This window comes from Malus sylvestris, chromosome 17, assembly GCF_916048215.2.
Source record: "Malus sylvestris chromosome 17, drMalSylv7.2, whole genome shotgun sequence".
Classification (NCBI taxonomy): Eukaryota; Viridiplantae; Streptophyta; class Magnoliopsida; order Rosales; family Rosaceae; genus Malus; species Malus sylvestris.
Window position 1 is genome coordinate 5,205,762 of NC_062276.1, and position 22,294 is coordinate 5,228,055.

The 22,294-nt window shown below is 35.2% G+C and overlaps 2 protein-coding genes, 1 long non-coding RNA gene and 1 other non-coding gene across 5 annotated transcripts; 2 read left to right on the forward strand and 2 right to left on the reverse strand.

The window, feature by feature from the left end:
* Positions 1 to 233: 233 nt before the first annotated feature.
* On the reverse strand, positions 234 to 307 carry TRNAI-AAU (transfer RNA isoleucine (anticodon AAU)). Its single transcript has one exon. It is a non-coding gene; the product is annotated as a tRNA-Ile (tRNA).
* A 28-nt stretch (positions 308 to 335) lies between these two features.
* LOC126609786 (uncharacterized) lies at positions 336 to 1,392 on the forward strand. Its single transcript, XM_050277715.1, has 2 exons — positions 336 to 543; positions 920 to 1,392. The coding sequence occupies exons 1-2, from the start codon at positions 431 to 433 to the stop codon at positions 1,146 to 1,148; spliced, it is 342 nt and encodes a 113-aa protein (XP_050133672.1). The 5' UTR covers positions 336 to 430; the 3' UTR covers positions 1,149 to 1,392.
* Positions 1,393 to 14,324: 12,932 nt separating this feature from the next.
* LOC126610897 (uncharacterized) lies at positions 14,325 to 14,815 on the reverse strand. The gene is made up of 2 exons (XR_007618646.1): positions 14,672 to 14,815; positions 14,325 to 14,561 (listed from the first exon to the last, which is right to left on the reverse strand). It is a non-coding gene; the product is annotated as an uncharacterized LOC126610897 (long non-coding RNA).
* Positions 14,507 to 20,797, forward strand: LOC126610895 (agamous-like MADS-box protein MADS2). 2 transcript variants are annotated; one of them, XM_050279050.1, is made up of 8 exons: positions 14,507 to 15,007; positions 19,016 to 19,097; positions 19,246 to 19,310; positions 19,435 to 19,534; positions 19,899 to 19,940; positions 20,028 to 20,069; positions 20,238 to 20,380; positions 20,483 to 20,797. In XM_050279050.1, the coding sequence occupies exons 1-8, from the start codon at positions 14,823 to 14,825 to the stop codon at positions 20,565 to 20,567; spliced, it is 744 nt and encodes a 247-aa protein (XP_050135007.1). In that variant the 5' UTR covers positions 14,507 to 14,822; the 3' UTR covers positions 20,568 to 20,797. The 2 variants fall into 2 exon arrangements, with proteins under 2 accessions (XP_050135007.1, XP_050135008.1); XM_050279051.1 differs by having other exon boundaries at positions 19,249 to 19,310.
* Positions 20,798 to 22,294: the final 1,497 nt, after the last annotated feature.

The following is a 22,294-nucleotide window of genomic DNA, read 5'->3' on the forward strand; positions in this document are numbered from 1 at the left end:
CCGTTATATCAGGTGATTTACAATATATAATCTAAAAGATGACCTCCTTAATATTTTTCATGTTATTAATTGTTTGAATCTACCGTTATAATTAATTATGGGCCCGTAGAATTATAACGAGAGAAGAACGCGGACTGCAAAACACAATTGTCAAAGACCCAAAATGTACTTGGGCTAGATAGATTTACCCGTAATGCTAAAATTTAGCCCAGAAAAGAAAAAAATTTAAAAAATGGCCCATGCAGGTCTCGAACCTGCGACCTTCGCGTTATTAGCACGACGCTCTAACCAGCTGAGCTAATAGGCCGTTGTTGTTCGATGACTCCGGATAATGATTTATATCAGAGTTTAGTTTTAGATAAGGCGCTTTTTCACTTATCAGCAATTTCTGGCCCTTCGGAAAGGAAAGCAGGGACACAGAACAAAGCAAATGGATAACATAACGGCGAGCGAGCTGGCCGGATTCGGAGTCGGAACTCTGCTCCTCTGCGCCACCATTGCCGCCCCAAAGATCGACGCTTTCATCTCCGCCTCTCAGCGCAGGTAACACTTGCTAATACCCCATTTCTTAATTCTCATTAAACACCATTCTTTCTTTCTAATCTTTTGAGTTTATAATCTTCACCAACTCCTGATTAGTTTCCAAGAATTTCACTAATAACCCACTTTTCAATGCAAAGTTCCCAACTTCCTCAGTATAATTAGATGTTTTTCCTAATTTGAGCAATGCTATTGCCACGGGCACCAAATTTACTAACCAAATGACACGACAGTGTTTGACTAATATTAGCGTCTGCTTTAAACCCTATTTATTAAGAACAAGTAAGGAGTTCGATGCATGCACCAACGCACCATTTGGTGACCCGAGGATTATTGTTCTGATTTATGTGTTGTGTGTATGAAACCTTTGGATGTTCAGTTCCTTGGGAATGTGCAAGAGATGTGGCAACTTGAGGATGATAGCATGCTCAAGATGTAGAGGAGTTGGATTGATCAAAGAAGGTGAAATGCTTGGATCAAATCTCATCGACGACATGTATGAATCGCTTGGGGGTGAAGGATCGAAAGTAAGATCCATCTCTTGCACCTATTGTCAAGCTAGAGGTCATTTTTCGTGCCCCGATTGCTCTAAACCAACGTCTGTTTGAGTTTGTTTAAGTTGTGTAAACTAAAACTTGATCAGGCTATTTGTGTCATCTTCGAAAGATTAATTAACGTCAAAGCTTTCTTCGTCCTCAGTCACCATATTTGTTTGGTACCGGTGATATTGGGCAGTGAAATTTATGAACCCAAATTAGACAGTAGAGATATAACGGTTCATAATCCATATATACATTGTGAATCTTGTTATACTTTGCAATAAATAATTTCCCGAAAGCGGTTCATATGGTATGTATACATTCATTATTTCCATACATGTCAGTGGCTCAGTGCTAGAGGCTGTATATGTACTACTGCTGCAAGTCTAGCTCCCCTAGTTAGATGAATTTCCTAGTGGCTTCTCCCTTTTATTGGAATATTCATCCTTGATAATGATATTTATGCTGAATTCGTTTTATGTTCTTACGGTCCTATGTTAATCTTCCCCTTTTTGTGGAATATTCATCTTTTCAAACCTGATATAATGTTTTGTGCTTGAATTTGGTTGATGCCTTTATGCTGTCTGTTGAATAGCGGAGCCAGAGAATCAAATAGGAAGCATATGTTATATACAAGAAGTTAGGGGGCTATAATATGAAAGTTCATCTGAAGGTCAGATGAACGGTTTCCCTCCTATCCTTCCGTCTGCTCCTGCTATTGATCTCGTATGTGGTCAGTAGGTCTATACAGTGCCTCACCTCTCAAGGTGCGCCCGATGCACGCATTTGAAAGCACTGTTATAACTTATGAATGAGTTTCCTAGTGAAGTTTGGTTGTTATTAGAAGTGACATTGAACGGCTCTTTCTTCATTCCCCCCGCCACCCCAGTTATTTTCTTTGAGCTAGGAAATTAAGATCTCGAGAACGTGTTGTATGATTAAATGGTAGATTGGACATTGATTCAAAACTACTAGGAAGTGAATTGCTAGCTGGAAAGAGAAGGCTTTTGCCAAAGATAGCAGCTCACGGGAAAGTATATATACCCTTTGAAATTGGTAGGAAGGTTCTTGTTTTAATGGATAACAGGTAAGCACCCCTTTTCCATATGATCGGAACTGCTCATACAAGCTTCACCCCTTCTTCCATGGTAAGTGAAACTTCTACGTGTAGGCAGAGAAGTAAAAATGTTGATCTGGTTACGGGAGGGGGTGATAGCTCTGACTTCTCTCACTTCTCTGCTGCAAAAACTATATTAGCACTCATCTATTGAAACTATAATTAGATACATAACGAGGTATTGTAAGTGGCAGAATGGCCTTGCATTTAGCCTATGTTGCTTTGATTTCCAAGCTTAGTCATATGTGTTACAGGTGAAGTTTAAAGCATGGAACTATTGTGTTAGTGGGAGGAATCATATCTCAATTGTGCTGTGCATATTTCCATGTATAAACTTAGAGATGTTGCGAAGTGACAAGGCACCATGAACCAGCTATTGCCTATTGGTGCACTGAGCACCCAATTTGACCAAGTTCACTGAGGCGATAGTTCTGCTGTGGTGAATTGGATATGTGCCACTATGAGTATAGGGTATCCTATGCTATATTAGCCCTCACCATTTTTAGGACAACATTGCGATTAGTAGGGAACTTGTTTCCTCTTTCTACTTATGCGCGGATGTATATCCCGGTGTTTTTATAGCATACATCACGTATGGAAACGCTGCGGTGTTCAACTGAGGACAGCCAAGTTACTCTCTGTTTCCCAGTTGTAAATACTCAATTTGGATAGCAGACTTTGCAAGGTGCTATACCTTTCTCATAAGTAACTAAGAAGATACTTGCAAACTTGATGGGACAAAGCTAAAGAAACCAGAGTTCGAACGTATTTTGGGCTTGTAGGACTCAGAGCTTTGAGTCACGTTCAGTTGCGACCTGCATTTGAGTTTGGATCAAAAAATGTATTTTCATTCTATCTCGAATTTCTTTTCTAAAATTTACATTTTAGTCTAAATACGCATTTAAGTCTACTTAACACCGAGACTGGAAATCAATTTAATTGGACTTAATAATGCCCAATTTTATTGAATGTCGAGAAAATGTATGTGACATAGGGTAAGTGCTTGAGATTACACTCGAATTCAAATTTACTTATCTGATTTACAATTGACTTTTTGAATGAAAAATAAAACGTTGCAATATTTCTTTCAATTAATAAGAACCATTTAACATTTTACTATCTTACAAGTTACAATGTATGTATACTTCTTTCATTCCCTATAAATTTCGGGGATAGTGTTGTTCACACATTCATTTTTACATCTCACACACTCTTGTGTCATCGATATTTTTCATTTCATTCGATCGAACAGTAAAAAATTGAAAGTAGTGTGTAACAAGGGTGTGTGCAATAAAGGGATTAGGATTCAAATATTGGGAGTCTCAATGTTAAGGGTTCAAGTTTTTTAGATAGAAAAAAATTGCGAAGCGTGGAAAAAAAAAATTAATTTATTCATCGAACACTTGGTAAGTTTGTTATCATCAGCCGAATTATGTTGCACCCATGTTAACATATATTGAATTATGTGGAAGCATTCTGATGAGTGCTATTAAAAGAATTTGAAGAGCACAAAATGGACCTACATCAAACATTTTGACGGTCTTTTTGAACTCCGAGCAGTCTTGAAATCACTTGGTCCCAATATGCATCCATCATTGGGTTTGTAGATAGCATGACCCTAAATCTAGGAGTGGTACTTCTAGTACTACTATTATGATGTACTGTTCCCTTTTACCATATATTGTTTACGAATACGTGAATTGCCATAATCAAAAAGCATAATCAAAAGTTCTCAAAAAAAATGAAAAAGCATAATCAAACGGGCTAACGGACTCCTTCCAAGTTTCAATCTTTCCCCAGCACGCGTCCGACAAGACGTCGACAGCCAAAAGTAAACACTCGGTAACTCTGTTTTTACCCCTGTCATATCGAGACACGTGGACGTACAGAGCATTTCACAGTTCGGAGGGTAAACGCCGGCACGGTGGTTTCGCTTTCGCCATCAATCATGTCCGTCACCTGGTACTGTTCTGACCCCGAATGGGCGGTCGACACGTAGTCGGAGGAGTGCTGCTCAGACACTCCAGCAGTCACTTTGGCCTTGAAAACTAGCGTTTTTTTTTTCTTCTGATCTTTTAATTTCCTCTTTCCTAAAATATTTATTCCAAACATCAAATTTTTTACACATGAATTTAAGAATTGTATTAGATGGATAAATAAGATTGTTCATCGTTTTTTTTTTCGTTAATGATAATGTTCATTGTTGGCTATAGTACCCCAAGTTGGCCAATTCCTCGATAATAAAATTCTTATAATACATATGTCATATACGACATATAAAATAGATTGGACGAGAGGACATTCAAATATGACATTGAGCATAAGAATAAACACTTTTAAATTCATTACACCTCGAGCTACAACTCATTCCTATACATATCTAAATATCATTATGCCTAAACAATAGTTATATTTCATGGTCCAATAACTTAAAAGTACGTTTGATAAATAATTTAATTTTTAATTTATTTGAGATATGATAAAGAACACAAGCGACCAGTGGTGGAGCCGACGTGAGATCATTGATTGTTCATGACTCTAACAACTTTAAAACCCCTATGTATATTGTATTTGAACCCTATAAACAACTAGGGCAAACTAAATTACAACATCCTTCTCCTACTTCTTCTTCTAATTTTTGTTATCATATTTGTCTTCCTTTTCTCTTTTCTTGTGTCCGACTCTATTGCGTGCACCATCAAATGCTTCATCAGTTGAAAAGCCTTGTCAATCTTCAACATTACTGTACAATTCATGTAGCCACCCTTGACAAGCCTCTATATACCATAGTAGTTGATGACATACATTGGCATAAGCCTTCAGCAGATGTTGACAACAATCGGCTTGTTCCTACTAGGTGCTCAACGAAATTGTCCAATAAAGTTCTTTTGGTCAAAATCATAACTCCATTATATAACTTCATTATTTGAAAATCCTGACTCCGCAAATGACAAAGAAGGGTGCAGGAGGGAGAAGAAATAATAAATAAAGATGAATGAGAATAAAATATTGAAATGTAAACAATTTAAAATATATTTTTTATATCCTTTGTTTTTACTTTTTATTTGGTATACCTCTCTTTACATCTCTCTCACCATTCTTCCACCGCCCTACTCTATATGGCCTTCGTTTCTCTCCGCATTTCCACTCTCTCTATGTATAAGGTTAAATCATTCATGTATGTACATAATACATATACATGTCTCATAAATTTTTATGCGTACTCATAACACAAAGTGGTATACTAAAATATCTCTAGTACATATACAATTCTAAAGTCTAATCTGAAGAGGAATAATTTAGGTGGGTTCCACATACTGAATAATTGTACTCATGCATCTTTAACTACATGCCCATGCATGGTTGTGGTTCACAACTTAAAAAAACTATCGTACGTACCAAACATCACTTTAATTCCATATGCAATGTACCATGGATTCTAATATTCCTAAAAAGAAACGCCATTCAGTCACTTCTCATATCACCAGTTTTTTTTTTTTATTTAATTTAATTTAATTTAATTTAATTTATTTATTTATAGATATAATTATATTATTGATATTTTAGAAGATAAATGTTTGTTTGGAAGTACTTTTGAAGTGATCGGAAAATATTTTTGATTTTCAAAAGTATTTGAAGTGTTTTCTGCAAGAAGTACCAATTATATATACTCTTCTTGTAGAAAGCACTTGACTTCAAGTACATTTTTAGGATTCACTTGCATTTTTATTAATGATTAGTTCAAAAAATATTCACCAATAACGCTATCAAACGAGCCTTAATTTTTTTCATTTTCAACCATTTTAAAAGCATTATCAAACGAGTCATAAATTTTTTCCATTTTCTTCTTAATTATATATTTTGACCTAACAGTTACACCCTAAACCACGAAGATACATTGCGTGAAAGATCACGTATACGAATCGCATGCATATTTTAGTATTTTTACATTATATAATTTCATAAATCGACATTGTAAAGATAATATATGTGTTATTCAAATATATATAGATACTGACTCTTTATGCAAAGGGATCTTTATTTATTTTTAAATGGAATTAGGTGTGTGGCTCACTGATCCAAATCGTATATTTTATAAGTCTTAATTCATAGATTATCCCCGTAAAAATTCAATTCAATTTAAAATCATTTGCCTATTTAATTATTAAGATAAAATTTCGTTGTTTCTTATATAACAAAATATTTGTTATTTTTTTTAACCCAATTAGATGTCTTAAATATTTCCAATTTGGCTAATATTTTGCAAAGATGATTGATGAGGTGCAACTTGAAAAATAGACGGTTTATATTACAGTTCATTGTGGTGTGAACCCCACAACTAATCCCCCTTTTATATAAAAAAAAAGGGATTCCTTCCCTTAAAGCTTCCTATATATATTATAGGTGTGTCAATAAATGAAGAAACCCTAATTAAAGGGATGTGCTACACAACCTTTTTTTACTTCTCACACACATTTTATTAATTTATGTTTTTTGATATTCTTTAATTCAGTCGATCTGACGACCTAAATTAAGAGGGTGTGTGTGAAGTAAAATAAGGTATGTGGATAGCACACCTCTTTATTTTGTCGTGGGAAGAGAAAAATATCTTCCTATGACATTATCACCCCTTGTGTAGCAATCGAGTGATAGCGAGTTGTGGGGACACAATGGACCTCAAGACGGACTAGGATTCTCTCCCCTCCTCTTTCCATCCCCTTCCCTCCCTTCCTCTCACATTCTCTATTTTGTCTTTCCCTTTCTATATAAAATTAATATAAAATGTTGATGTGACTTAACCGTGACCGTTCAAATATGAGGGAAGAGAAGGGGAGGAGAAAAAAAAAAGGGGAGAGAATCCTACTCCCCTCAAAAAGTGAGGAGGTTTGTAATATTCGTTCATTCCTTTAATTTCTGAAATCTTTTAGGGAAATTTAATTTTTTTTAATTTTTTTCTCAAAAAAGGGGACAACCGGAGGTAACCCCAACATTAACTACTTCATTTATGAATTTCATAGTAATAGAAATACATGTCCTACTAAGACAAAATTTGTAACTTGCTATTCTCTAGCCTAGCAGGCAAAGATTTACCTTCATGGAAAGGATAATTCATTCAGAACGACGTAAGAGTCCAACTACATTGCATTGCCATAATCCATGTTGTATATTTGAAAGAGGTTGACCCCCTTGCTTCTCTCATGTTACAATCCTCAAGACACGATTATCTACTCCTTGTGGGAGTTGGGAAGACTCACAGAGATATTTCAGCATCCCCTAGCCACAAACTAAATAAAACCAAACTTATAAATTTGACCTTAATAAATAAGAAAAAATAAAATAAAGATGGCGAATTCTCCCTACACCCAATAACCTTAAACTCACTGCACCACTGCACCTCACCATCTTTTTAGACGAACCCAAACCAAACAATGGCAAAATTTTCTCTCGATCGAGGACGTCGACGATGGTTAACTCCTTCCATTCCTTTTCTTCACTTTCTTTTCCTCGCTCTTCAAATAACCTTGAGAAGAATATGAACCACCACGCATTGTCAGTGTTTGAGGTTGTTGACCTCTGTTGGTACCATATTATATTGGGCCTCATTACTTGGGCTTCCAGACATTGAGCCCATGATTCATGTAAAAAGGGAGGAGCCCTTAGTCTATAAAAGGGTCTTCTCACCCTCACAATCCTCAAGTCTCATCCTCACATACAAAGCCACAAGGCTCACAAACAGAGAAACTCTCTCAAACTCTCTCTTTCTCTGGGGGACTCCCCCTCACGCTTAGTGTGGACGTAGCCCAAACATTGGGATGAACCACGATACATCTTGTGTTCTTTACTTTCTTGCAGATTCACGGTCGGATTTACGTTGTTCCAAGACCCATCCGGTTTTGTGCATCAACAACCTCAAATATGGCTCCACACCATTCTCCATCACCACCAATTTACAGCTGCCTCTCTCTTTCCTAATTGATCGAATCCAAGTTCGCATAAAGAAGCAAGAAAGAGAGAAATGAGAGCATCGATTGGGTTCGTCGGAGTTTCAATTGTGTTCACTGGGAAAAAAAGGAGCGGTGTCCTGGTTTCCTGGGCAGCGTGAAACCTCCCAATGTGTTTTTCTTGATGGTGGCTGGAGCATATACAAGTTCTAATTATTTTCAAATCCTTTTCATTTATTTCAGGTCAAAGTTGGAATTTTATTAAAGAAGTTTTTAGGTTCAGTGTAGATGTAAAATAAATAAATGGGCTGAAATAAAATATTTCAACCGATTATTTTTTTATTTAATCTCTACTATTTAATAAAACACTGATTGTCAACCAAAATTTTATGAAATTACCAGTTTAACCATCTAATTAAAATAGAATATGAATAAGAAATATGGAGCAAAAATTTAATTTCACACAACCAAATTTACTGTTTTTTTTTTCAAAGCCTCACCTACATGTAATCCTAACATATCTCTAATTAAAAAAAAATTAAAAATAAAAAAACAAAAAAAACTTCCCACTCCCACATTCTCAATCACTCTCTTCCTCTCTCCTTCTATTTCTAAAACAAAAAAAAAAAAAAAAAAAAATTCTCACACACTTTGTGTATGTCCATATTGTCACAGCCCGTCCCGGAATTTTAATTCCGAGGACGTGAAAAGACGAAAATGCCCTTAAACGGGACTAAGGGGCGAAAATTTAACAATTGGTTTTATTTAAAGTTCCCAAGTTATTTGGTTTTAGGAACTTAAACTAGGCTTAAGTTTGGATTTTTATGTTGGAATTTATGAAATTGGGATTGGGTTGGACACGTGGGATCCCCACACCTCAAAACCCTCCCCATAACCCGTAACATTGTCTCTCTCTCTCTCCTTCCTCACGAAACTCTCAGTTCTCTCTCCCTCTCCTTCGAACTCACACGGACCACCACAAAACCACCCTAAATCTATACCAACGACGAATCTAAGACCACCATTGGAACCCTGAAGACTTCACGAGCACGATGGTATCCATTTCAGGTAAGTTCTACTTCGGGAAACCCTAGTTTTTAAGGTCCCGTGTTTATGTATTGTTCATGATCTTTTAAATGGTTACGTTTTAGGCTAAAACAAGATCACAGCGAGCTTTAGAAAGTCCCAAGGAAGCTCGGAGTGCTTCGTTGGCATGATTTGGACGTCGGGATCACGAACTGTAAGTTTGGCCGATTTCTTGAATTTTTTGAAAAGTTTGATCCCGTTGTTTTTAGGCCTTAAAACTAGTCCAACATGATAGTAGATGTTTAGGGCTTCAATTTGGTATAAATTACGTGAAAAATGGATGAAAAACGAAGGAGAATAGCAAGTTTGAAATTTTTCCAGAAACCGGCAAACAGTCGCCGGCGACTCGCCGGAGAAGACAGGGAATATTCCGTCAGTTTTGACGGAATATGCTAACGGCGTTGACTGACGCCGTTAATTATTTAACGGAATATGCTAGGATTTAACGGAATATTCCCTAACTGCCGTTACTGTGCCGTCAGTGTGCACGGCACGTGGCCGCGCGTAGGGGCGCGTAGGTCCGTGCCACGTCAGGCGCGTGGGGGCGCGTGAGACCTCCAAAAATTATTTTAAAAATATGGGGATGATCCTGAGGTTGTGTAGGTCACAGTGGTATATTCATATACCCAATTTGAGCAATATATGAGGAGTTATTAGCTAAGAGTGGGATTATGCGTTAAATAACGTCAATTTGGTTACTTCTCGTATAGGCGAGGATTATACGGACGTTGGGCATGGCTAAGGGAGGCTTAGGGACCTTCGACACGTCGATGTATTCTGTGAGTGGGCAGTTTTGTTTTCCGTATACATATATACTTGCCGTTTTCCCAGAAAGTGAAAATGCATGAAATTATGCTTTAAATGAAAATGTATAAAAGTATATGAGATATATTAGTTGAAATGCCATGCATAGAAGTATGCGAAAAGTATATAGAATTATATGAAAAATGTGAATCGAATTGCCATGCATGAAATGATATGAATTGATATATGATGCATATGTATGAATTGGTGCGGCGGACGCACAGGTGAGTATCAGGTGAGTAGTTAAATACTGTTATGATGATGTTGATATATATTGAGCTCAAATCTTGCACCATGGTTTAGTGCTTATAGTATTCACCGCATCGCACGCTCGCCTTGGATCCAAGTAGATGCTGGTCGCACAGTCCACGCGGAGTGGGTGCGACGGGCCAGTCGTAGAGTATTAGTGAGATTTCGACTGGTGGGTGACCTTAGATTATGTGCACAGATGATTGATGAGAGAAGCACTAGAGCGTAATATTAACCATTGAGTCGTACAGACTACATTAGGTGGTTCCGACTTATGTGCAGAAGGCCGGACAGGTCACAGATGTGACTCCGGCAGAGTGAGAGTGATAGATTTTGAGCTCTAGGTTCAACCGTACAGGGCTATTAGAGGGCCTCCGGTTGATTACTTTCTTGCACCTGATATGATTATTGTTGATGCATCCATACTTAACTGTTGAATTAGACATGGCATGGCATGATTGATAAAGAAAAATGTTGAGATAGTAAAAATGAAGTTTTGAGAATATATATGTATATTTATATTTTACATTTCTGGGAAAGTATACAAGTTTTACGGAGAGGGGTTACAACGTTTTGAGAAATGTTTGGATTTGGAAAAGAATTGTTTTACTGACCCACTCAATTTTGGTTTTGCGCCCCTCCAGGTTCAGGAATCACAAAGGTGTGGTGAGTACGAGGAATCCAACGGTATTCTGACAGAATTCACAAAATTAGAACTCACCTTCGGGTGTATCAACTTATAAATTGTATCTTAAAGCTTCCGTACTGTGCAAATGGTTACGTCACTCTCACGTGATGGCCAGCATGCCCTCCTTCGGGACGGGGTGTGTCACATATGCTAGTTATTTATGAAGAAACCTATCTTCATCTTATATATATTGGATGTTTTGGTTTTTCATAAAACTCATTCTTTTGAAAATCCTTATTTTTATATTTGTTGTATTTAGAATGTCTTTTATCTCAAGAAATTAAAGAAATTAGTTTATTCAGACGAACCAGGCACTAGCCAAATCCATTGGATGATTTATGGTTTGGACTGTTTTTTCTTTCTTTAATTCTAATAATAATTGATCAATTTTTTGACTTGTGGAGGTTGATGATGATTTTAAGGCTACTACCTTTGAAAAAGATTCTAAGAAACTTACCAGAGGTTTTGTTTTAATTTTTGATATATATATATACAGAGAGCTTAAGGGGAGGGATCCCCATTTTTTGAAAAAAATGGGGATTAGGTGTGGGGCCCACTTCACATCTAATTTCAACGATCCAAACCGTCTATTTTGTTAGTCTCGATTCATAGATCATCCTTGCAAAATATTAGCTAAATTGGAAATGTTTAAGACATCTAATTGAGTTCAAGGAAATGAACGAATACTTTGTTATATAAGAAAATATGAAATTTGATATTGATAATTAAATAGGCAAATGGTTTCGGATTGAATTGAATTTTTGCAAGGATGATCTATGAATCGAGACTAACAAAATAGACGGTTCGGATCGTTGAAAATTGATGTGAAGTGGGCCCCACACCTAATCCCCATTTTTTTCAAAAAATGAGGATCTCTCCCCTTAAGCTCTCTGTATATATATATATTTATTTATTTTTGTGACCGCAAAAAATTGCCTGGAATTGTCACAGATGCCATATACGTTCCATCAGTTGTTGCAACTTGGAAGGAAATCCCAACATCTTTTTCCATTTTGGGTATTGGATTATCCTACACCCACGTGGGCTGTCTTTATACGGCAATGTGGTTGTGAATTGACCGAACTACCCATCCTCGAGTACGTGCTTTTTCTTTTTTAACCATGCAATTTGAATGCCCTCCGTGTATCGGCAAATCTGGTTTGCCCTCTGGTCGAAGCAACGTACCATTTCTAGCTTTGTAGAAAAACCAATCCTTGGCATCCTATTTATGCATCTGGTTAGACTTTTGACAGTGCTGAAGGCCCCACTATATGCAATGGATGTGATTTACTTTCCTACTGTGAATGTCAGCCGTTGGATGATGACCTGGTAACAAGCCTGAGAATCTCCGTATTTTGATTTCGCATGAGCTCATCTTAATGTCGTTCCGTGCGAAAAATGCTTAACTGGATGATGCATGATCTAGTAACAAGCACATAACTCTTTATTTTGGTCTCCCTCATGATGGCTTCACGCTATGTGACAACCGTGATAACCATGTAACCCTATCAAACAAAGTTTATCTTCTATATAAGGCTGGTTAGCCAGCTATGTCAAAGTTATAGGTTATGGACGCTTTCGTAACCATTTTGTTCTTGAAATGGTTCTTTCATTCTAATGTTGGTGGTTAATTCATTGGTTATTTCTCTTACATTATGGTGGTTAATGGTCATACATTGTTTGGGGGTATTACATTCTAAAAAATTAAGGTTGAAAGAAAATAAAGTTTGAATGAGAATTCTTTCGGTGCAGGAAGAAAAATACAACTAAACTAACTCTTACAACGTAACCAATAACTGTAACGCGTGTAACAATATTATTTACTCTTGCGGCTAATAAATTTATAATTAGGATTTTATGTGTCTCAAATTCTTTTTCACATCTCTTATTAGGCAAAAACTGCTATGTTGGGTGCATTTTTTGGTCACCAATTTTATTTTCTATTTTTAAAAAGAAAGATCAAGCCAATGAGGCACAAACATACCTGTTTCAAGGTTAGTGACGAGAGATTTTTCAGTGTACCGAGAACATGGATCGGTACATCAAGTGTTATAATACAAAGTGGTTGGATACTTAAAAAAAATTTCTAACTATTGTATTATAATACTTAGTATACCAAACCGTGTTCTTTAAACACTAAAAAAAATCTCACAAAGTGACCGATGTTCTTCTACTTGTGAGAATAATAGATATCAAACGGGCCATTTAACTCGAACAGGTACAAATGACCACGCGCCATATTGCGTGTAATACCACCTCCCAAATCATTTGTGAAATATGATCTTTTTTTTCTTTTTTCTTAATGCTTATTTTATATTAAGAATATCGAGGATGAGAGATTCAAACTTAGTATCTTCACATCAAGATAATGTTCTTAACCAACTAAATGACATGCTCATTGCTAATGTTCTTTGCAGATTTTTTTTTTCTTTAAAAAATGTTTGTTCACAAGTGTCTTGACGTGATTAGGATAGTTCTTCAAAATGGTCAAGCCACAAAGTTTTTATTTTCTCACATGACATTCAAATGTTTTGAAATTATATTAATCTATGCATTGTGGATATTTAACCTTTTTGGTGCTTCATTACATGGACCTAAAATAGTCATCACGAAGCTTCAACTTCTTCTTAACCCATGCTAAGTTTGTATCCCAAAACGACAACTAGTTACATAGTTTGCCATAATGTTTCAAGTGTGGCTTTTACACCCCAGAAATGTTACATCATCTGTCCCGACATCTAACTAACAAGGGTTTTAATCACGATACGTTCCTGAAATCACACAGATCAAAATGGTTCATGAAACTAAAAATTTCAGAAAGGCAATGGAATAACCTAATTGATTTGCCACACTCATTTTTAGGGACCAATTATTGATTGATTTTCAATTTCAAAGACCAACCGTGACAAAATCTCAATTAACAAAGGATCAACCATCCAAGCAGTCAAAATATAGATTGATACAATTTCGAAACCTTATGATGTAATTTTAATACCAATATCTATATCATATCCATTCTTCTATACAACTACTAATCTCTAAAAAATATCCATTCTTAGGATGTCGTTGAAAGCTACAATTTTGTAATCACCCTAAACAGGAAATAAGGGGTGGAAATTAGGCTAAACGATATATAATGGCCAACCATAATAATTTGATTCAAATTCGCCAGGAAAGTCACGACGGACAACCAAAATAATGATTTCATGTTGCAAAATTGTAATGGTCAAAATAGTAAATGACATAATTTCAGAACAGTACATGTGAGTTTTCATTTTCACAAAAATATTTTCTTACAAAGATATATGGTAAGTACGGAGACATACAGACACAGCCAAACGCGCTCAAACTGTGATTGGTTGTGGAATTCTCTCAAACAAAGAAATAGTACAAAAAAAAAAAAAAAAAAAAAAAAAAAAGGAGACCTTATATGAAACTAGAAAGAACACAACCCTAAAGTTCATTTCAGAGTTTCTGGGTGTAGATTGGAACCTGAGGTTATTGACCCAAAAGAAAAATCAGGATTGGAACCTGAGGTTAAGAAGATAAGCCATCACTCAAGAGACAGAACTACAAGACAATCAGCTCTAATCTTTCTCTCTCTTCCAGTCTCTCTCTCTCTCTCTCTCTCTCTCTCTCTCTCTCTCTCTCTCTCTGTGTAGGGTTTTCCAACTGAGTGAGTATCTAACTTTCTCTTGTGTTTCACAAATTTGGTTACAGTTTGGTACTGACCTAGAAAAGGAGGATCAGTTTGTACCAAAGAGAGAGAGAAGAACAAGAAAGGGAAAGAAAATATTGTCAAGATCAAAACTTTTGGAGATTAGATACACAAAATAATATTTTTAGTAACTAAGGACATGGGGAGAGGAAGAGTGGAGCTGAAGAGGATAGAGAACAAGATAAACAGGCAAGTCACATTTGCAAAGAGAAGAAATGGGCTTCTGAAGAAAGCTTATGAGCTCTCCGTTCTCTGTGATGCTGAGGTTGCTCTCATCATCTTCTCCAACCGTGGCAAGCTCTATGAGTTTTGCAGCAGCTCTAGGTAATTCCTTATGCATAATTATATGGTCTGATCGTTTGTTTGCTTCTTTAATTCCGGGATTTGAGTCGGGATCTGTTAATTGTTCTCTCTAGTTTCTTTGATTTCTTCGTGGGTTTCATTGGGATCAATATAATACGACTTTAATTGCTTCTAGGCTCTATAAGTGCAAGCCTTTCGCAAAGATTCTCTCTTTTTAATTGTTCAATTAATTATTTTTCATATGGCTGATGATACAAATTTTGATTTCTTCATGGTTTCATTTGGAACCATATATATGATTATAATTGCTTCTACAAGTGAAAGCCTCTTTCATAAATTTTCTCTCTTTTATGTTTAATTAATTAATTTCATAAGCATCTATTTCTAAATTTTCCCTTTTTCTTGAAATCAATTTTAGTTCTATATATGTTGGAAAAATTCATAATACAGTCTCACAAGGCTGATGATATTAGTTTTAAGTTCCATTACCAGAAAAGATTCATTTTCTTATCCTTTTCTAAAATTAATTTTTGTGCTATATATATGTGTTTGTGTGTGTGTTGTTTAGCTAAGTAAGGTGTTTAAGTTTTCATATAATTCAGATATCTGGTTTCACAGAGTGATATTATTTTCATTTTTTGGATACTAATTCTTGCATTAGATATTTAAGGTGTTGGGTTTTCATCTATTTCCATCTATCTGATTGCACCAAATGACACTTTGTTCATTTTTTGGGGCAAACTCTTGCATTTTTGGGATACTAATTGTTGCATAGCTAATTAAGGTTCTAGTTTTTCATCTAATCTCATGTACCAGCAGATTGCACAAACTGATATTTTGTCAGTTTTTTGGGTACTAGTTCTTGTATTACTGGATCTGAAGCTTAAATATTCCCATTTTACTAGTTGCTCTCTAGAGTTTTTTCTTCTAACTTGATTTCTTCTTTGCAAGAAAGGTTGTCCCCCTTTTTTTTTTTTTTTGTTATATGAAAAAAAATCTCTTTTTATTTCTTTGCAATTAATTTCTTCCCCTTTCCATGTCTAGAGTCTAGTTGTGATATATATATAATTAAGGGTTTTTTTTTAAATGTCATATAAACTTATATACACCTTTTTTTTTTTTGTGAGTTCATAAACTTATAAACCTTTTAAAATTTGTCATGTGAACTAAAGTTTTTAACAATTTGCCATACCAACTTTCCGAAGTCAAGTGTGAGAAGCAAAGAAACTGACAGATAGAGGAGAGAGAGAGAAGCTCAACAACATAGAAGCTCAGATAAGAAGAAATGACAAATTAATGTTTTCGGAAAGTTAGTATGACAAATCGCTTAAAATTTTAATTTACGAATTGAAAAATGTGTATAAGTTCATATGACATTTAAAAAAAAAATCCTATAATTAAAAGTTGATTTTCGCACTCCTATTTTCTCTCCTTTCATTCCTCACTCTTTTTCTATCCTTAGGATTGAACAAATTAAGGGGATTTATAGGGGGAAAAAACCAGAGAAGAAGTGCAAAAGGAGGAAACGAGAGTGTAAAGATCATTATTCTATAATTAAAATTCATATAGACATTTAATTAGATAAAATTAAAGTTCATCTTTTGCACTATCTTGTTCTAGCTAGTCTCCTTGCGTGAATTGATTGAGTGAAAGAAAGTATGGCGGATTGGCTCCGGAGGTGTGAGTATCAAACGCCTGAGATCATAATTATCCTATATTTCTTTCCCTAAAGAATTTGGGACTCAGAGTTCTCTTGCATGGCTTTGAAAGAGTTCCTTGTGATTGTTTTTGTTCTGAAATCCGTATATTTTGACACATCTATCAATGAAGGATTCTATCCATTGTACAGTGGATTATAAGCTGTGTTACATCTTTCAAATCATGAGTTAAAGAGAAATTAAAGTTTTTCTTTTTGCTTCACCCCTTCTTAAAGACTTTTTTTTTCCTTTCTCTTTAGCATTCTTTGTGATTATATATGTATGTCTGTTGTGCATGCAAATCATGTTTGTTAAGTTTTAACGGTGCAAATTATAGTTTTCCACTGTGTTCTTGAGAAAATATATATTTAGGGTTTTGCCGTGTGGGGGTTCAGGATTCGTAAACCAAAGAGATTTAACCAAGAAGTGGATGGCCATAAAATTTGGTTCAAATCCAATGCAAGTAATGAGAGGCAATTAGTTTTCAAACTAATTAATTTGGTATATACGTACTTTCTAATATGAAAAGATGTCCAATCAGAACCATACATTTGGTTTTTTTTTTTTTTTTTTTTTTGGTACATCGATATTTTTACACTAAGGTAATGAGGAGTTCGACTAAGCCACACAATGGGCAGCCTAATTTGGTATCGGATTCATCATCCACGAGATTCGAACCTAAGACCTCTCACTTCCAAGTGAAGAGGAATACCATCAGATCGTAGTACTGACTGGCTAACCATACATTTGGTTTAAGTAAAAAGTTTCAACAAAGCTATTTTTGCAATCTTTATGAAGATATTTGATAAAGAGTAATGCTCAGAAGGTCAAATTTTGTAATTTATTGATAATTGAATTATTACTTAAGTATTGATTAACATATTTATTTCCTAATGTAATAGGTCATGTGATTTAAAAATTTGGTGTCTCTATCATTATCTTATGATGAATTTGGTTTGTGTCATTATCTTTTTCTTTTAATATAATTTATTTCAAACAGAAAGCCCTTTACTTTTTGAAATAAAATTCTTATGTTTATGTTCTCATGCCATGAAAGAAAAATACTAGTATATTTGTTGTTAATACTAACTATAAGGATGTAAGGAAAAAAATTGTATTAGGTTGTCAATTTCAGTTGTTGATCATGTACCTTTTTGTTCAGTTGTCCAACTTTAAAGTCTGACAATGGTATGAGAAATAATATATCCACATAACTATGGAAGTATTAATATATTGTTAGTTAACCCTTCTTGAGTAAAATGAGCAACTCCTTGCTTTATTGTAAATTGTAATGGAGTTATATTAGGGTAACTGACTATGTCACTATTGGTTGCTAGCATGAAAGAATGGGAATATTTGAGACCAAATCTTCTGCAGTTAAAATATTGCAATCTTTTTGTGACTCTAATTGTTGACTGACACATAATATAAACTTAACTTTTTTTATTTTTATTGTTATAAACTTAATATATGTCAAACAATGATTAGGGCCACAGAGAGGCCACACCCATTTTGGGTGCAGAAGATTTTATCTCGAAATATTTTTGCTCACCACTCTCAAGTGATGATGATGCTCATCACCCTATGTATCATCGTTAAATGAGTTTAATTTTTGAAATCTGTTAGTGGATATACATAAATCTCAAAATTTAAACTAATCCAATGGTGATAGAGTGATGAGTTATTACCACTTGAGGGTGATGATAAAAAAATGCAATGATAAAAGAATACACGGCATATTGATATGCTAAATACATTAGTTAAGATGACTATTCTGTCATAAATGCATTAATTTATACTTTGTAGAATTAATTTTCTGTATCAGAATTATGCATGGAAAATTAGAAATTCACAAGCTTGTTCTTTTACTATCATCATATATTAAACTTTTCATTTATAATACATCAAGTAATAAGATATTATATTTGATGTTCCTATTTTCTTGTAACTATGAATCGTATCTACGTTTGTATGATGAGTGAGTATATACAACTAGCTAAGCCTAAGCAATCGCTTGAAACGTGCCAAGTTTATATCAATCTTTTTATATAAATTTTTTTTTTTTTAAAAGAGACCTATTGGTGGTTTTGTTATGGTAGTCCACTATTTTGAGAGCCGGAAAAATTCACAGAAGTATTTCAGTCTCTCTTGACCAAGTTTCAATCAATTGAGTAGGAAATTTTTGGCTAGTCTTTTGTGGGGAAGAAAATAGTTCTACACCATGGATTTAACATGCATGCTATGGTTTATTCTCATACCTAAAATTTTGGATCTTTTATTATCCTAATTAACTGGTCGTTTTCTTTTCCTCCTTTTCTCCTCCCTTTTTTAGCATTCTCAAAACACTAGACAGGTACCAAAAATGCAGTTATGGTGCAGTGGATCAAGTTAATAGACCTGCAAAGGAACTTGAGGTAACACTTCAAATTGCTAGTTTTCTGTACTGTGTATAAATTTAAAACCTTTTACTTGGCCTTTAGAATGTTTGGCTTATAGATTCCTTTCGCGTAGGAGAAACAGAATGTGGCTAATACATTTTTGTTGCCATGCATGTATATGTAGCAGAGCAGCTATCGTGAGTACATGAAACTCAAAGGTAGATATGAGTCCCTACAACGAACTCAGAGGTAAATAATCATTTGTGATTATAAATGAAGCAGAATGAACTGTGGTCTTCATGGAATTGTTTACCGCTTAGAAGTTAACATTTTTGAAGAATAATTTCAACTTATGATGAATTCCTGCATATAGAAACCTTCTTGGTGAGGACTTGGGTCCATTAAACACAAAGGAACTTGAGCAGCTTGAGCGTCAACTTGAGGGCTCCTTGAAGCAAGTTAGGTCCACTAAGGTAACACGAGTTTAAAATCAAATGAGTTATGCATTCACCATATGGCAGATTTCATCATGCATTTTTAGGGTCCGTTTGAGATTCCTGATGTCAAAAATACTTTTTCTCATTAGTGCTCCTGCTCGAAGTGATTCAATAGAAACACAACAAATCATTTAGTAAAAGTGCTTTTAGGATTCAAATAACTTTTAAGTTATGCCTAGCATAGCCATAACCACTTTTTGTTATTTGGAAGCGCATTTAGCCATTCAGAAAGCATTCTCAAGCAAACCCTTCAGGCTTTAATGAAGTATTGGCTTAAACTATCCCCTTCAGCTCTTTTAGGAGATGTGGCATTAATCGTTCATCTCATCTTGCTTTGCAGACCCAGTATATGCTGGACCAACTTTCTGACCTTCAGAACAAGGTATGTGCCTTTCAGTTTTGCTGAGAAATGAAAGTATTGCAGTTTCGTGTGCTTAAAAGTCAATAATATACCTTGTTCTAATTACAGGAACAACTGTTAATAGAAGCCAACAGGGATTTGACAATGAAGGTAAATTTCTGTCTCATGGCTCACTGTTAAATTATTAATGTGCTCTTTTGATTGCGACACTGTCATTAGTATGCAAAAACTAACAAGTCTCACGACGTTCCAATATGCGCTTTTTATTAATTTAGAATATATGACATGAAATAAAATTACCATATGAATATATTGCAGTTGGATGAAATTAGTTCAAGAAATCAACTTAGACAATCATGGGAAGGTGGTGACCAGGGTATGGCATATGCAACCCAGCATCACCATGCTCAATCCCAAGGATTCTTCCAGCCTTTAGATTGCAATCCCACTTTGCAAATGGGGTAATTATACAAGTATTTAATTTTTAATTATTCATCTGAATAAGTTATGTTAAACTACATTAATAGCTTAATTAGATGCTAATTACTCGGATTAATTTACAGGTACTCTGCAGTGGGGTCAGAGCAGATGAGTGCTACAACTAATGCCCAGCAAGTGAACTGTTTCATCCCTGGATGGATGCTTTGAGCATGTGCTGATGAATCTGATCAGTGCCTCTAATCACTCATAAGAAAGCATGCCCAATTATGCTTTTTTTTTTCCTGGCAATATTATATAAAATGCATGTAACTTATTTTCACATAAACTCAGCAGTGACTGAATTTCAAGGGGACCTTTCAAAGGCCTAAAGTCCTTTTAGAACTCATTTCTTGCTTTGAGACTACGGTTATAAAATGTTTTCCTCTTTTTCAAAAGAAGACTATGGTTATATATGGTAGGATTCGGGATACACGCTTGTTACACATTTTGACATCCACGGTTCAGGTCATTGAAATACACTACGAAGTAGGCCATACAAAATGAATGTCAAAGTGTGTGTCTCCGAATCCTAACCCACATATATATTATATTCTTATTCTCATGCACATTAAATATTGTACATAAAGATGGTAGACCTTGTAGGGAGGGTTCGAAATTGAGACATCATCTTTCAGTATTGAGAAGAGAAAAATCTTAGAAAAGTCTTTTATTTTGTCGTTTGCTTTTGTTGGGCCTTAGTTGAATCAAAGGTCTCTTAATTATGTTAAGACCAGTCAGTTTTTGAAAAACAAAAGTTGGGCCTATATGTTTGTGCTGTCCTTGGGTTTACAATGTTTTCTTTCCTCATAAGCCAGTGTAATTTGATTATAACTTAAGCCCAATTAAAAAAAAAAAGTAAAAAATTTAAAAATTTTATGGGAAGCAAATGTGGAGACAAATGTGGGTCAATTTAGTTTTATTGAGAGAGAGAGAGAGAGAGAGAGAGAGAGAGAGAGAGAGAGAGAGAGAGAGAGAGAGAGAGAGAGAGAGAGAGAGAGAGAGAGAGATGTTTTGATGACATGTGGGAGAGGAGAAAAAAAATAGTAAAATTCTTTTTGTATGAAATCCCTTTAAGCCCATGGTTTTTCTTTTCTAATATTGTATTTGTGTAGCCAAAAATAATCACAAGGCAACACGTGGATTTTTGGGTAAAAAGGACAAAAATACCCTTGAGGCGTACCAAGTTTCTACGCGCGAGCAGTGGACAATCATCCTCAACCAAGTAAAAAATGCTCCAAAAAAGGTAACAAATTCCAAACTATCTCATCCATCCTCATTTTAGGTAATTACTTCATAACCTATAAATTACTCCATATAAATAGAGATTAATTGGCTAATTAATGAATTAATTCCTAAATTCATTAATCAACCAATTAAATCACCAATCACATCCAAAAAATACCTCTTTTGGCCGGTTACCCACTCTCCCAAGGGAACCGGCCATCTCCTTTTATTTCCCACATTTTCTACCATATCTTTCCTTTTTATGATAATAATTAGCTAAGATAAATAGGGAATTATTAGCTAATTATTTCATAAAATCCCAATTAACCACAAAATATCCCCAAATATGCATTAAATGGCCGGCCATCTATTGCTAGAAAAGGAATTGGCCATACTTTGCTTATTCATCCCTTTAATTAGCTAATTCATTTGGTAATAATCCTATTTTGCCAAATTAATCAGTCAATTAAGCACATAACTCCCAAAATCATATTAAATCATGAACAAAACCCACAAACAAGGCTATGTGGCCAGTTCTCTCTCACTCTAAGAGGCCGGCCACTCCTCTATAAAAAGCCCCACATTTCTCATCAAAAGCTAATTCCAACACTGTCACAGCCCGTGCCGGAATTTTTAATTCCGAGGACATGAAATTACGGAAATGTCCCTAA